The sequence below is a fragment of the Zosterops lateralis genome, assembly GCF_965231275.1.
Source record: "Zosterops lateralis genome assembly, chromosome: 7".
Lineage (NCBI taxonomy): Eukaryota > Metazoa > Chordata > Aves > Passeriformes > Zosteropidae > Zosterops > Zosterops lateralis.
In genome coordinates this window covers 3,489,955-3,505,888 of record NC_139767.1, presented here as the reverse complement: position 1 = coordinate 3,505,888, position 15,934 = coordinate 3,489,955, and the positions used below count along the sequence as shown (strand labels likewise).

The 15,934-nt window shown below is 37.4% G+C and overlaps 1 protein-coding gene across 1 annotated transcript in view; it reads left to right on the top strand.

Annotated features, from left to right (window-relative positions):
- Nucleotides 1–15,934, top strand: part of SPAG16 (sperm associated antigen 16) — a 361,603-nt gene that overhangs the window by 18,083 nt on the left and 327,586 nt on the right. The window contains exons 7-9 of the mRNA XM_083864919.1: nt 999–1,116; nt 2,455–2,524; nt 7,478–7,623. Of these exons, the coding sequence (XP_083721045.1) occupies nt 999–1,116; nt 2,455–2,524; nt 7,478–7,623 (334 nt within the window). The remainder of the gene's footprint in view (nt 1–998; nt 1,117–2,454; nt 2,525–7,477; nt 7,624–15,934) is intronic.

Sequence of the window (15,934 nt, the reverse complement as noted above, 5' to 3'; positions counted from 1 at the left end):
GTTGTTTTTTACCCAGATCTTTTGCCATAAATAGGTGGTGATTTCTGTTTAAAACCTTTGCCCGTTTTAAGGGTTACTGGTGTCACACCAAGTTTGGAACCTTTGCATTCCTGAGTCTCAGAGTCGGTATTTTCTGTCCTCTTGAACTGCCAGTAAGAAACTTGCTATGCTGCTTTGGTTGCAAATAGGCCCAAACTAATCCATTGCTACTGAGTTATGGTGATTTAATTTCTAAATAGGAGCTGAGTTTAGAATATCTACCTTGCATGTGTTTTAAAATAGCACTGGGGAGTGGCTTCTGCAGCCCCAGTTAATTCCCTGAGTTTTGTTGGTATTGTTTTCAATCAGTGCATGTAATAGCAGCTCTGTGTTCTGTATCTCCACCCTTGGAATGCATACATACTAATGCAAGAGAGCACTCTACAGTGATCCGTCCTCTGTGACTCAGCTTTTTGCAGGATGCAATGGTCCTGGAGCTGTTGGTGTTATATGTTTCTTGTGAAAGATTTCATGTCTTAAGCTTAGTTTGTCTGAAGATTTCAAGTGCTTAAGTATTCACAGTGTAATGTGTGGTGAAGAGAGAAATCAGGATCGTGTTATCACTGTTTTCTCCATATGAGGATCTTACTTGGTAGTCAGAGAACAGCTGTAGTTCTCTTTCTCCCAGTGAAATACAATCCATCTGTAGGAAAACAAATTAGCCAAAATTAACGTGCAGTATGTGTATGAAGGATTAACAACAGGACAAAATTAGATGGATTGTTTTAAGATTTGACCAAACAAGCTGTGAATCCTCTTACTCATTCATCTGACTTTTTTTTTCTCCTTTGTTGTGGTATTGCAGTTGGTTGGTTACATACGAAACAGCTTTGCTGTCTCCTCTGTGCTGACCTTTTGGAAATTTTACTCATTTGTTTGGGGAGGGGAAAAGTTTTGCAGATATAAATCTCTGATTTAACTCATCTGTGAGGAATCATTTTTCCTCCTCTTGCTCACAGGCTGAAGGCACATTATGCATCCTATGAACCAGTGCTGAAGCAGCTGTCAGAAAAATACCAGAATTCACTGACACAGAAAATGTTAACCAGTTTGGAGAGAGACAAAGCAATGGGGCAGGTAAAAATGGGGTGAACACCACTTGCACAGCTGTGAGAAAGCTTCTGTTTTTCACTTTGGTACATACACAGGACATTTCTGGTAAAGCACCTGACTTATGCAATACTCTGAAGTAGAATATTTTGTGAGTTTGATGGTTTGGTGGAATATTAGCAGTGGAAGGATGTGAAACGTGGTGCCACAGATGTCAGTACTTGCTCAGGGCTGCTCTACATGAGTCAGCAGTGTGCAGCAGGTGTGATATTCACACAGGTTTCCATACTTCCATCTATGCCTTTGGAAGTAGCTTATTTTAACTTCCTCTATTACTTTATTTTTTTCTAAATATACCCAGGAATGACCTGCTAGTTTAGAAAAAAAACCCAAAACTATGAAGAGAACAGAGACAGTTTTTCTATCTTGAGTATTTGAACATTGCTTTTACTTCTCTAATCTTACCTGATGTATACAAGATATTCTGCCCCTTTGACAGAAAGCAGTATGAGCACAAGTAGGAGGGATGACAGACAGAACATTACCTTGCATGTGTTTAAGAAAAGAAGTAGGAGAAAAAAAGAAGAAACCCTACCCAAATGCATTTTGGCAGTAGCATCAATTATATGTGGGTAAAATGAAAGGTATTTACCATGCTCACACCCTCTTCTGATAGTCTTCATCTCTCATTTCCTCCTTTCCTCTGCCTCCAGTTTTTCTCTGGTCACCTCAGGGCTTACTTATAAAACAGTGAGGATTATATGTTTGAAATTTCAGCTAGGAAAAGAAAATGCCCTATAGGAAAAGGAAGTTTATGTCTATATGGAGTTCTGCTGAATCAGGAGTACAAAACATGGAACAGTTCCAATGCTATGAAATTTCAGGAGCATAAATATATATATATATATATATGTAGGACCTCTGCATTTATGAACTGTACTCATTCCAGAGCAATGAGTTTTTTCTAATGCAGAAGACCATATTTTGTGATGTTTTGTTGTGACTGAGCTGTAAGTCATATTGTGCCATTAAATGTGAGATCAGTGCAGTGACAGCAGTTGGCTCAAAGTTGCTGCTGTAGTCAAAGCCCTGTTATTCTGTATGTCTGCATTGTTTTAATAGAGTTGTAAAAGTGTTTTGAGAGATTCTGGGTGGCTTGTGTTTTATTGCATTGTTGCTCTGGGTCTTTCCAAAATCTTGAATTAGGAGTTATGTTCATAACTTAGAGACAATAATCAAGAGTAAAAAAATTATAGGTGGAATTACTGAAGTACACCAGCATGAATGCTGTGTGTTATGAACAGACACTTCAAAAGTAATGTTTTCATATTGCTTCCTCTTGTTCTTTCCTCTTTTTAAATTCAGGTTACAGGTTTGCAGGCTGCATTAGAAGGTTTAGAGTCCGGATATACTAAGCAGATCTCTGAGACAAAAGGTAAAGTGTTCCCATCCACCAGGCTCCGAACTGGTTATATATTTTTTTTGGTTGATGTGGTGCATCTCCAAATATGGCGTAACAGTAAATCAGAAATACTTGCACTACGTTTTATCAGCTGACCTGGAGCAGCAGTTTTATCATTTGAATATTTTATTCTGAAGTGTATTCACTAAGGAGAGTGAGACTGCTGAAGGCAGTATGGAATATATGAGTAACTTGGAAGGACTTTGTCCTACAAATCCATTTTGTGACTGATTTTGTTACTGTATTTGCTGATATTCCCTTTTTTGTGTGTGTGCATGTATTCTTTCTCAGCTCACCCTTCAGAAGGCATATATTGTGGTCTGGAAACATTTTGAAAATACTGGTATTATGAAATCCAGACTTTCATTTTTACAGAAGATTGCTGAGATGATATAACACCTGCTGAAATAGTATCTGTATGGGACCACACTACTTCCCTGTGTCATTTTTACATTATTTTTTTCTAACACCATCAGGAAAACCCTAGCACCTCTGTTTTCCTAAGTAAATGAAGCTCATGCTATCACATTCTCTGAGAGGATCAATCCCACTAATAATTTTGAACTTATTTTTCAATTGCAGCTACATTTGATGGTAAGGTAAGTTTCAAAGAAACCAGATGTCTTAAATTCTCCTGAAAATAAGTGGGATGGTGCAAAATGGAAGTGGTGAATCCCATCCTCTGACCAACAGAGTATTCACATGTGAGGGGGATGTTGCACCTGCCTTAGTCATGAGCAGGACTCCTATCGTAGATAACTGTTTACCTGAAGTTAGAGAGCCCTACGAATATTATACAACTTCCAGGTGAAGAATTTGTTCCAATTAAGGCAACTTCAATACCTGTTCGTTTTGTTTTTGTTGTTGTTTTTTTTGTTGTTGTTGTTGTTGGTTTTTTTTGTTTTTTTTTTTTTCTTCCCCCAGGTGTTAAAGCCCAAACCTCCTTTAGCAGTGGTAATACACCCCAGGTAAAATTGTCAAGCTTCATTAGTTCCCATGTTCATGGGATTACTGCCATTGTGTAAAGTTCCTCTAGAAAACACAAGGCTGAGAAAAAGAAAAAGAATAGTAGCCACATAATTTTATTTTGGGTGGTGGTTGGTTTTTTTTTTTTTTTTTTTTTTTTTTTTTTTTTTTTTTTTTTTTTTTTTTTGTGTTTATAGTTGGGTGAAGAGGCTGGGAAGCATTGCCTTGTTTTCCTATTAAGATACACTCTGGATTGAAGATATAGAGTGTGGGATCTTCCCTGTGCTCATGTTTTAGTGTGGATGCCCCATATGTCTCCTTTTCATATTAAACATAATTTCATTTGTTGTTTGAGTCTAAAAACCACTCAGTCTGTGATCCAGTCTGCTGTTCAGTCTTGTTTATTCTTCAGAAATATTGACAGCCTTTTGTAATACCAAGAAATGACAAGTAAGGGAGCCATTTGATAAATAATTATATAAAAAGCCTCTTGTCAGTCTCCAACACAAATTAAGCTCATCAGCCACCCACATGCTTCTACAAGTCTTAATTTGCTTCATACCTTGGGTATCACAAATTAATCAGTGTTTCAATTCATTTTCTTTCAGTGCTTTGTCCTCTAATACTACATAATTTTTATTGCCCTCTGTAGGCCATACTCATGTCTCAGTGGGTGATATTGTCTCTTTTTAAAATGCTTTCTGCTGCCTCTTGAAAGGTGATTGTATTCTGTACCCTCTTGATTTCCTATTTGTGAGAGAGTATAAGAAACGTGGATTTCTCATGGATACTGGAGAAATGTTTGCCTAATTTTTCTCAAAATCCAGATTGCTGTTGGAGTAGGAAATCTGGGCTGTAAGGAGACTCCCAGCTGCACTTTTCAGTGTTCTGGGCTGACTTCTGTGCATCGAGATGTTTGAGTTAGAGGACAGTGCACACCCAGAGTGGCAGGTGGTCCTTGGCCAGGCTGAGCTGCCGCTCCTGGCAGGTGTTTGCTTTCCCTGCAGTGCAGAGCCTGCAGGAAGGAGGAAAGCTCTGCCCAGCACAGGGGATTGCCCTTCACTGCTCCTGAGGCTGCATTTGTCCCACAGCCTCACCTGACTGTGGGTGGGACACCTGGAATGCTGGTTTGGCTAGAGGGCACTGAGAGTGGCTTTTAATTAGTTTTGGATTTGCTGAACTGTGAGGTTCTGCACATCCACTCCAAGTAAACAGGAGAGGAACTTTGTACAAGGGCATGTAGTGACAGGACAAGGGGGAATGGCTTCATGCTGACAGATAATGGGTTTAAATTAGATATTAGGAATAAATTCTGCCCTGTGAAGGTGGTGAGGCTTGGCACTGGTTGCCCACAGAAGCTGTGGCTGCCCCATCCCTGGAAATGTTCCAGGCCAGGCTGGACAGGGCTTGGAGGAAGCTGGGATAGTGAAAGGTGTCCCTGCCCACATCAGAGGGGTGGAAGTGGATGAGCTTTAAGGCACCTTGCAACCCAAACCATTCTGGGACTGTGTTTGGTTTAGTTTGGGGTTGCTGTTTTTCTCTCTGAGTCATGTAGTGCACAATAAAGAACAAAGGGGAGCTAGTTAGTATTCACAATGAGTTTGCATTGTAAATTTGTATCTGGCAGCTAGGTAGAAAAAAAATTAACAGTACCTAATGTTAATTTTAGGGCAACTATTCTGGACTTTATTACTCAGGCATTTGATGTAGGAGATTTCATCCTGCTGCATTTCAAGCAATTGAAGATAGCATCCACAATACAGAGCGTGTAATTTATTTACTAGCAGTTTTTTGCTGTCTCACTGTCAGGCTGCTGTTCAGCTTTGTACAGAATCCTTCAAGAGAAGAACATCTAATAATTTTTAAGACACCTAAAGAAACCTAATTCTTGCCTTGCTTGTTTCAAATTGATATGAAGGCCATGTAGTAGTTGGATAGGAACTAGTTAGCAATTATTGTTAGGACTTTCTCGTCCTGTGGGTCAGTTCTCTCTCTCTGATGCCCACTCAGAGATCAGCTCTGAAAAAAATTGTACTTTGAGTTCAGATTACTTTTTTTAAAGTAATGGATTTTTTTAAAAGGATATTTGCATTAAAAGCTGGTTGTGTTTTAAATCTGGTCCTTCCTGATATGGTAGCAAGACCATACATAGAAGAATCAAATTATCAAAGCAAGACAGCTGATATTTTATTTAGGATATTGGTGGATATTAACAGTGCTTGCACCCCTCCTTACAGATCAAAACACAGTGTTAAGTGATGCTCTGAAAAAAGACCCCTTTTGCTTGCAGGAATTCAGCAGTGTTGATTGTGGCTTGTTTATAAACCTAAGTGAACACTGCTCTACCAGCTGATTCTAAACATGTTATAAAACTGCTCCTTGCTCAGTAGTCTTGTATTTTCTGAAAACAACAGCTGCTTATTTATTACCCAATTATATTCAAAAGTTAAACTCAATGAGTTTCTTTACTCATGGTTGAATTAACTCATTGCTGAGACTCTTAGCTGTGCTCTTCCTTTCCTTGATCTGATGCAATTGCAGTTAGAAGGTCATGCAAAAAGAAATTTAAAATGAGCCTGGTTGTGCCTATTCCATGTGCAATGCAATCAGACTAGAAAATCTTTAAACTTAAGCTGTTGACATCTAAGTGCAACAGTTCTTTGGAACTTATTCTGTCTTTTTTGTTCATAGTTACTGACTTTTAAAGCTCTGGAACTGTCATGACACTGTTGCTTTATAGGTACTTGTTTCTGAAAAGGACCAACAAACCAAATACTCTGCGCTGTCCATGCTAGTGGATAGCAGTTACTGAGTGAGTAGAACGTGTTAGACATACAAACCAATTTTTCTGTTTACTGTTCTTCTGGAAAAGTTATTATTCAGGATATCTGTGACAGTAGCTTCAACTGTTAAAACAGTGAGAATAAATAAATAGTAAAGTTTATTTTAATCCAGGCATATTTTTTTCCACTAGTTCCAGTTGTATTCAGGTTGGATATACAGAAAGGTTTTGTGTTGCTTGATCTGCTTTTTTTTGCCTCAAGAGTGGAGGGAGTGTTTGGGTTTTTTCCCCCGGTTTAAATCATCAGGTTTGCATTTTGGTGTAAAGGTCTTAATAAAACCATTTTACAAGAGCAGTTATTTAGAGATGCATAATGTGAAGTACATTTGTTTCAGTCTGGATTTTAGCTGTTTAATGTGTTTTTTCAGTCAGAGTTTTGTTTTTTTTTTCCGAAAAAATGGACTGATGTAAGTGCCCAAATCCTGTTGGAAATCAGTATTACATTCTTTTTCATGTAGACCCATGTCCATCCAACAGAGCACTGCAACAAGATGCAAGGATCCCAAAGGGCTGTGTTTGGATTTGTGTGGGCTGCACATGCCAAGGCTGTCAGAGAGCAGTGTCCTTTCTGCCAGGCCTTGTGCTGTAGTCCACGTGTGCTGTATTCTTCATCCCATCCCTTTCAGCCCTTGATGATTTAAAGCTGTGTTACCTGCTTAGGATTTCTCTGCTGAGATACCTGTTCATCAGTAATTCCTTGTTTGAAAGGTGGGTTGGCAGAAAGTGCAGGGAAACAAAAGGAATTATGAGCTGAAAATCAGAATATTGCATTGGTGGTGGGTACTGGATAGGAGGCAGTGAGCTGATGTTTCCTGTGGCTCTGTAGGATGTGAAGGAATGTATCCATTTCCCTGTGATTCTGTCTGTACTGCAAGATTATTGCATTTTTAGGGCCAAGTCTAGGTACCCTTTAGATAAAATGAAATTATTTGTGGAGCAGAGATACAAGTAGACCTGGAATTCTTTATATGGATGGCACAGTAACCTGGATATCTTCTTATTTAAAGTGGTCTTTGAGGACTTCACATGTCTGGCTAATATTAAGTAAGGAGATAGCTTCCAGAAGAGTAAATAAAAAGCATTCTGATGATATTTTTGTTTGGTTTATTTTATAATAGGCCATAATTGTACAAGGAAGAAAGAGTTTGAAGGTCCCACCCAGAAAGCTCTTCGGGAAGCCAGGCAGCAAAAATTCCTTGTTGTTGCAAGCTCTTCCTGTGATGCAGGTGAAGATGAAGAGAAGATGGGCAAGAGAGATCTAAAGGTACTGTGTTCTTTCCAGCTGGACAGTATCAATCCTCTTTATACTAAGCTGTGCTGAAAGACACCTGTCCAATGTCATTAAAAGAAGTCCTGCTTAGTTGAAGTAAATAGGACAGGTAGGTAACAAGGTTTTTATTTTTAATACAGGTTTCTATTACAATTAAATTTTCAGGGAATTACAAGAACTCTGATTAATTGAAGCTAGCAGTCTTCTTTTCCAATGCAATCACCTAGCAGAGGAGCACTGGCTGTAATTGCTTCTTGCTCTGTTGTGTTTCTTTTGTAACTTGAGAAACCTTGATGTGTTCCATAGTGCTTGCAAACCTTTCCAGCATTTCAGACTGTTCCAGCTGGGACTAAAAGGGACATCTGTGAGACTAAGGGCAGAAACCTGGTAATTGCCTAGTAGTCAGAGCTTCTAAACCTCAGTATACCAGAGGTGGGTTACTACTTCAGTTTGGAAGTTGTGCAAAATCAAAATTAATTCTTGATCGAATTTTTTTTTTTTTAATTATTGAAAAGAATGTTTACTTTATTCTGATTGTTTTATTTAGCAAGGTTGTGTTTTGGGACAACATAACCTTGCTTTTCTGTTTTTCCAAATTGGGGTAAACATTGTAATATCTAAAATTTCAGAAGCTTTCAGAACTGTTACGCTGCTCTGTTTTTGTTTGAGAATTACAGTTAAGAGTTTAAACTGTATTTTTTGAGAAGGAAAAAAGCTTTAGTTGATGGTGATACAGTCAGAAGCAACTTCAGTATTTCCTTTCCCTGTCCCCACAAGAATATGTCCATGGTAATTAATTTTTGTAGGTTTCTGCCCAGTTTTGCCAGAGCATTTAATGTGTTTCACTTTGGCAGTGCACCTCTCTACAGAGAAACACATCATTTTAGTTCTGTTTTCATTCTTTATTCCCCTTCTGAGCCTTCAAATTAAAAAAAAATCTATATATCTGTCTGTATCTCTTCTGTTGCTTACTGAAACACTTCTCACCATATATACAAACATTTCTCCATACTGTCCCCACCCCTATTAGTATCTGATGGCCAGTCAGTCCATCTCCACTTTCCCTGTTTTTCATGGAGCAGTGGAAAATTTCCATGCTAGACTCTTAGAGGTACCTCCCCTCTTCATTCTGACTTGTGAACAGATAAAATTTCACAATCCAAGAAGTAATCATTCTTCTGTTTCTGTTTCTACTGAAGTAATCAGGATTTTTATGGAAGACTTCAGCAGAATTATGCTTCACCCCCAGAATACAAACTCTGCACAGGTAGTGTGCCTGTCTGTCTCTTGTTCGTTGAAATTCATGAGCACAGTTAGTTGACTGTTCTGGCAAGCATCTGTGTTTCTACAGAGCTTATGTTTCCCAGAGGAGTCCCACCAGAGGCCCTGATGTCTTTATTTAATCAATGGGTTAGAAAACTGGGTTAAGAAATAGAAATAAGGCATCAGAAAATATGGGCATGTTTGAATATACTAGACTGTTCCATGGCTAAGCAATAATCTAAAACTTTAGGTGTGAGATTAACATCCCTTCCAAATGGAACAATAGTTCATTTTCACTTCACATTTCCTGGATCTATTACTTCTAAATATTTCCTTTCCCCTAATAAGGGATTCCAGCTTGGATAGTGCACGTGAATTACTGCTTGGGATGTTAGAAATAAATGACAGATGGAATGATGAATGTATGGAGTATAAAGAGGTGAGTTAAAAGTGTGTTTAAAACAGAAGAGGCAGAACTCTGTCCTGTAGTGCACATTTAATGAACTATGGTTCTAATTCAATTTATTGAATTAAAATAGTGTGTTCTTATTTAGGTGTTTATGTGTCCTAAGTATTTGTTCCCATCAAAAGGATGAGGCAAAAGGAGAGCCTTCCCTTCCTTAGGTGAATTTCTGTGATGCTTGTAATCAAGTTTGTGTGGTGTCTCATCTCCTCTGACCTATATCAAAAGATCTTTTAAGTTCTGCTGTGTGTTATGTAACTTAGATTCTTTCTTACAGTGATTGAGCATGAATGAACATCTACTGAAGAGTGTTCCATAAGTCATTTAAATGTTTTATTGGGAAGGGTAAAATTGATTTATACTTACTGAGATTATGATTAATTTAAATTCTCTCTATACCACAAAGGAGGCAGGCATCAGAGCATGAATTTGGTCAGTTCCATGGACTTCAGTGAGGAATATATAGAAGAAATAAATGCAATTGAAATCCTTTCTTTGCATATGCATCTACATCAAAATAGAGAAAAAGAGAACAGAAGATGTGGAAAATCTGGGTAAAATTCACTGTCTAGTATTATCAAGCCTGTTTCAGTAAATGTAAGTGAACTTTTAAAGCTTTCAAAAGTTTAGAGGGAACACGTTATCCAATTTATAAGTTCAGGCACTTGGATTATATCCCATTCAGTAAAAAGCCACTATATTGTCATGAGATTGTATCCTTGAGACAAAATTATAAATGTTTGTATTAACTGCACTGTTACATAGCAGTGAACTATGGTGATGGAAATGATTTAACATCTCTTCTGTGTCTGGTAGCTAAATAGTGACCTAACAAATGCCTGTGCTTTTAAGTAGATGCAAATATGAGTCATAGCTGAGCTAGAACATTTACTTCAAGGACAGACATACATTCTGTTTTTGCAATATCCTGTAAAAGCTGACATGTCATTTAAAACACAGAGTCCCTTTGATGTGAAGTTTATAGCTGAAAGAGGGAATGGAAAAAGAACTGGATTTATTTATTTTTTCTAAGAGAATGCATTATCCTGATTTTACAATCTTTGTTATGAGACCAAATTAAATTGTAGTTACAGACAATTAGTCTAAACTGTTTACATATCTGGCCCTCAATAAGCCAGTATCAATAGCATAAGTATTCTTAGATTAAGAATGTGCACAGAGTACTGCTTTAAACATTTAAATTAATTAAAATGCACTCACAGGTCATTAAAATTGTAGAGAACCTTTGATAATGTGAATTTTATTATGCTCTTGAAAACTTTCCTATTTTTATTCTCTCAGGTTCCTTTCAGAGTACATTCTATGTTTGATTGCTTTTATAAGTTCTTAGCAGGACAATTGCATCTTCTTTATGTTCACTAAATTATATTTCTACATATATTACAACCCAGTTTAATTTTCTGAAGTTTTACTTGGTGTAAAACTTTATCTAAAGGTATGTTGGACACGTCTGGAGTGTAGGAATTATCTGTTTCTGTGGAACAGATTTTGCAGTTATGGCCATAGTGTATATTAAAAATAGAGAAGTAAAATCCAGTGATCATACAGAGATGGCTTTTGTAATTAGTAAGACTTTGGGTTGAAATATCACATGGGTACATGTATTACACTGAAATTTCTCCTCAGTTCTATGGAAAAAAGAGTACAAAATGTACAAGAACTGCTGTTCCTGTGCTCTCAAGTAGAAGGGGAGATGAACCAAGTGGTTACTAAATCAGATAATTGAGTTTGAATATAAATCAGCACAGGTGTATTGGAGACAGAATTGGAAAGATGGTCTCATCTCAAAGTAGTTAGGAAGGGTCCTAAATGAAACAGACAATCATTTTGTGTTTGTAATAATGTGGCTAAGAAAGCACTGATTTGATATTCAGAAGAGAGTAGGTGACTGACAGATAATACTGGGAATGCTTATTTCCACAGCCCTTCCCTGATATAATAAAAGTGCAGACATGGAACTAAGAAAATTAATACAAGTTACCCAAATATAAGACTGCAGCCTAGAGAAAGGAAAAGAAAATACAGTGTCTGTGTTTCAAATGAGATAAAAAGTAAAAGAAATCATAGACTAGACAGTATAACTTATATTCCTAAGGAAGTTGGCAGTGTATAACTGAAATTTTACCCAATATCTGCAAGAAACCAGGAAAAGAATTAACCGGGAAAATTGGTTTGCAAGGAAAAATTGTTTAAATCCAGATTATATTGTATCCATGGAAGGATAAGAGGTACCATGGATAACATACAAGAGCACTTCGATTTTAAAAAGACTTTGGATACTGTCATACAGATTAATTCCTGTGAACAACTGTGGAAATTTGGCCTGACATAATTTTTTTTTTTTAATTAATGGAAAATAAATTAGGAACATGCAGATATACCAAAGAGGCTTTTTTGTAGGGATATATTGTCCTTAATGATCTGGAAAATGGAACAGAAAATAAGCTGACAGAATTTGCAGACCAAGTGGCCTGGGTTTGGTGGGGCTGGAACAGCAATTGCAGCAGAGGACAGGAATGGAATTCCAAACCTGACCTATTGGAGAATGATCTAAGGAAATAACAGACCATGTAAGAAGAGGTACAAAACTCTGCCTTTAAAAAATGATCCAATGTACAAATAGAGATCAAGAAGATTAGAAAGAGTTGATCATTGGCTTTTAATTAGAGTAGGCTCTAGGGTATGCTGTGTATAACAGGCTTAACATGAGTTGAATAGCACATAATATTGTGGAACAGCTGAACACTGTGCTGCAGTGTAAACCAGGAATATTGCCTGGAGCATGTGGAGTATTGCTCTTGCTAATTTCACATGGCATGTGGCCTTGGCTGCACTTTTGTGTGCAGTCTGGTCACAGCTCTTCAGGAGACAAGTGGAACTGTCTTGGTTTGGAAAGACAGGTCTCTGCCAAGGAAGGCAGGAGCTTCCCTTGGAATGGAGAATGTAAACCCCCTCCCGCCAATTTATTGTAATTTTGAAATTAAGGGGCATTCCAGAAAAGATATGGGAATAGGAATAATAGTTCTTTACTAGGAATATCAGAAATGTAGTAGTACAAAAAAAAAAACAAAAAAAAAAACACAACCCACCAAAAAAAACCAACAGTGACAGAGTCAGAATACAACCTGACACCTTGTTGGTCAGTGTGTTGGTAGCAGTCCAATTAAATGGTGGCTGCAGTCCTCCTGGAGTGACAGATGTGGTTCTGTAGAAAGCAGTGATCCTGTAGAAGAGTGTAGTTTTCCTCTGAAGATCCACTGGTGCTGAGATGGGTCTGGTCTCCCTCTGGGAATCCAGTGCGAACAGGCTGCCCTGGTGTTGTGAATGCCAGGTTTTATCCAGGTGGGAATGCTGGGCTCCTCCCCCTGGGTGGAGCATCTCCCCATGGGATGATGGAATTGTATCAGCCCTGCAGTGAGCTTGGATGGCCCATGGACAGCAGAGATCCCCTGGAGGGAGGATGGGGCCTGGAGGAGATAAAGAACACAGCCCCACCTGGTTTAACAGCTGGTAATAGAATACAGACTGCTGGTTACATCTTGCATTGCAACCTAAGACAGGAGCATCTACACCAGAGCAGTAAGAATGATTAGAAGTCTATGAAGCTGTCAAAGAAAGGGTGAAAAGTGAAATTGGCTAGTCTACAGAAAAGAACCCTGAGGGGAGACAGGATGCTTCCTTAAAATAGAAAATAATTCTGTTAAATAAACAGAAATAAACCCAAAAGCAAATCCCAAATTACAAAACAACTTGTTAGAGCAAGTAGTAATAAAGTAGAAATTGAGTAAGAGTCATTCAGAGTACAGTGGGTGTTAAGCAGCAAAGAAAATGTATGTCCTTAGAATATGATGCCTCTTTCCTTCTACTTGCAGAATTAATGTTTTGTGACTCAAATGTTAAGAGTATGGTCCAAGATTAACTGGGTGTAATCTAAAATGTATCCTTTAGTTGGCTTTGATGGATTTTAATTTAAAAGAATCAAATTATATGTTAGGCAATTCTGTATTTTTAAAAAAAAATATTTGTGCTATGGACTTGAAAATGATCAAAAGAAAGCTGCTTTTTAGCTGAAATCCATGTTTTTTTTAAAAAATTGTCTATTGTATTCTGTAATGTGAAAGAAAACGTGATGATGTCTTTAGTTTTAGGATTTGCTCAAATGTGTTTAAAAATGTTGGGCCTACATGGAGAAAATGAGAAAATGCTTCAGAATGTTAGCTACAAATAAAGCTATAAAGAAAATAGTCATACAGTTGTGAGACTAAATTATAAAGATGACTTATTATAGAATTTCTGTCCACCTTTGCAGCTTTGTTAAATCAACTTGCATTTTAGTAGTAAAGTTGATTCTTTAAGCCATTGGTACTTGATAAAACTACCTCACAGAGCATCCAAAGGATTTTCTTTGTGCTGAAGGACAAGGCTTATTTTAAGTCACTGCATGCTGCCAAGAATAATAAAGTGACAGGCCCCCAAGATGGAGAACCAATAGAGAAAGCTGTTGGGAAGTAAAAGCATTTTGGTCCTAATTCTAATTGTTCATAGGCTTTGCATATTCATATATTTCCTTCTATGTTTGAGTGTCAGTAATGACAGATTTTAAAATAATAGGCTGTCCTAAGTGAGATTGTGAATCTCACTCTTGTTATAGTCACTTGCAAAAACTGCTGATTAATAAAATGACTGGGTTTTGTATGCAAATACATTGATCTCCTAAAAGAGGGATGTACTGAAACTGTATTAAATTAAAGAAAAAAACCTTAGAGTTCTCTTTGCAGAGAAGATGTAACAGATACAAAAAAAATGACATAAAGGCTTTTAAATGTTTGGTTTTCTTTGCTTTTACAACTAGCTGTTGCAGTTTTCCTCAGGACAGACAAATGGAGAGAGTTAGGAATTGTACTATCCATGAGGGTTTCCTTTATCCCTCAGAGTTCCTGCAGCACTTTCCCTCATTCCTGTTGGGCTGTAGGAAGGGATTTGGCTTTGCCTGAGTTGAGAGAACTTTGGAGAGGCACCAGAGGCTCCCTACAGAACAGCCACAGCAGGAGGAGGGACGGTGCTTGCACAGCTGCTGGTCATGTCAGCAGTGTTGGCCTTGGAGACCGTAATTGAGCAATTTCATTAACTCAGGACCAACGCTCTGTTTTCCCTTTAATTAAAGTGTCAAGACCTTAACATTTCTCTTGGAAAGCATTTGGGAGTTCTGGGGGGAAGAGGAGGGGGATGGTTTAGTTGTGCTTGTTTGGTTGTTCTCTAACAGATGTTCGGTGCTTACAGCCCCCGAAGGGAATTCTGCTGGTACAACATCTCTAACTGTGCAATTCCAATGATCTTTGGAATGTTAAACCTCTGCCACCATCTCTGTTTCAAGGAAGGAGAGGCACTAACTAACAGTAGAATGCACTACACGAGACATGAGTAGTGTTGGGTACCTCAGTTACAATTTAATTTCACTTGAAAAATGTCTATGATTTTTAAGAAGGGTTTTTTCTTGTATGAGAGGAAAAAAAATATATAAATTCTACAAAAGTTTATTTCCAGCTATAGTTCCTCCATTTATTTTTTCCCAAGATCTGTTTCATTATGAAAAGTTTACGATGCAGGAGTTGGGAAGAGTTATGTAAAAATTTGGAGACTCTTTATACTGTTTTAATTTTCAATACAACAAATCAATAATCTGCTTTGTGGTTTTGAGTATTGATAAAACACAAAAGTGTTAGTTGTAATTGATACACAACGGCAAGTCAAAATGTTCAGAATGGTAATTGTATTTGAACTGGGTAAATAATCACCACTATTTTTAAAGGAGTATTTTTCCAGGTGTATTTGCAGTCTACATTTCAGCAGTTAACCTTAGCTTGGTGTTCAGGCTAAAAAGGCAATATATGAACTACTGCTTGATATACTTACACAAAAAAAAGTAGATTCAGGGAAGCCACACTTAATATTAATTGGGGGTTTTGTTTTGGTTTGGTTTGGTTTTTTTCCATTTTAATGTAGTTCAGCTAAAGTTATTCATGGATAAAACTAGATCTCTTTAAAATTAGTGAAATGTGAGTGAAATATGAAATTACTGCTCAGAGCACCAAAATCTGGAGGGAAAGGCTCAGGTGCTGACTGTGGTATTTATATTTTAAATTAACTATTCTGTAGTAAGTTATGGATTTTGGTGTTTCAATCTTTTTTTCCAATATTTAAACAAAGCCTTTGCATATGTCAACATCACTTTAAGAAAAATGAAATTCAGCATTAGCATTTCATTTTCATGGTAACAAATCTCTAACATACCCTAAGAGCTCTGGCACTGCTCACAGTGTTCAGGGTTGTTTGTCTTGTATATTCAAACAGCACTTCTGGGAGTGGAAAGTAAAATCTTAATTGTTTCTGTTTGAATACAATGAAATCAAATGAAATAAAATACCGAGTCTTTACTCCAAACAGTTTATGAATTAATAATCAGAACATTTCCTCCAGAAAATGTGACACTGTTTCACTGGAGTGTCACATACTATGAGGATGATGTTAATGTGTCACAGGCCTCTTTGTAATTGGATT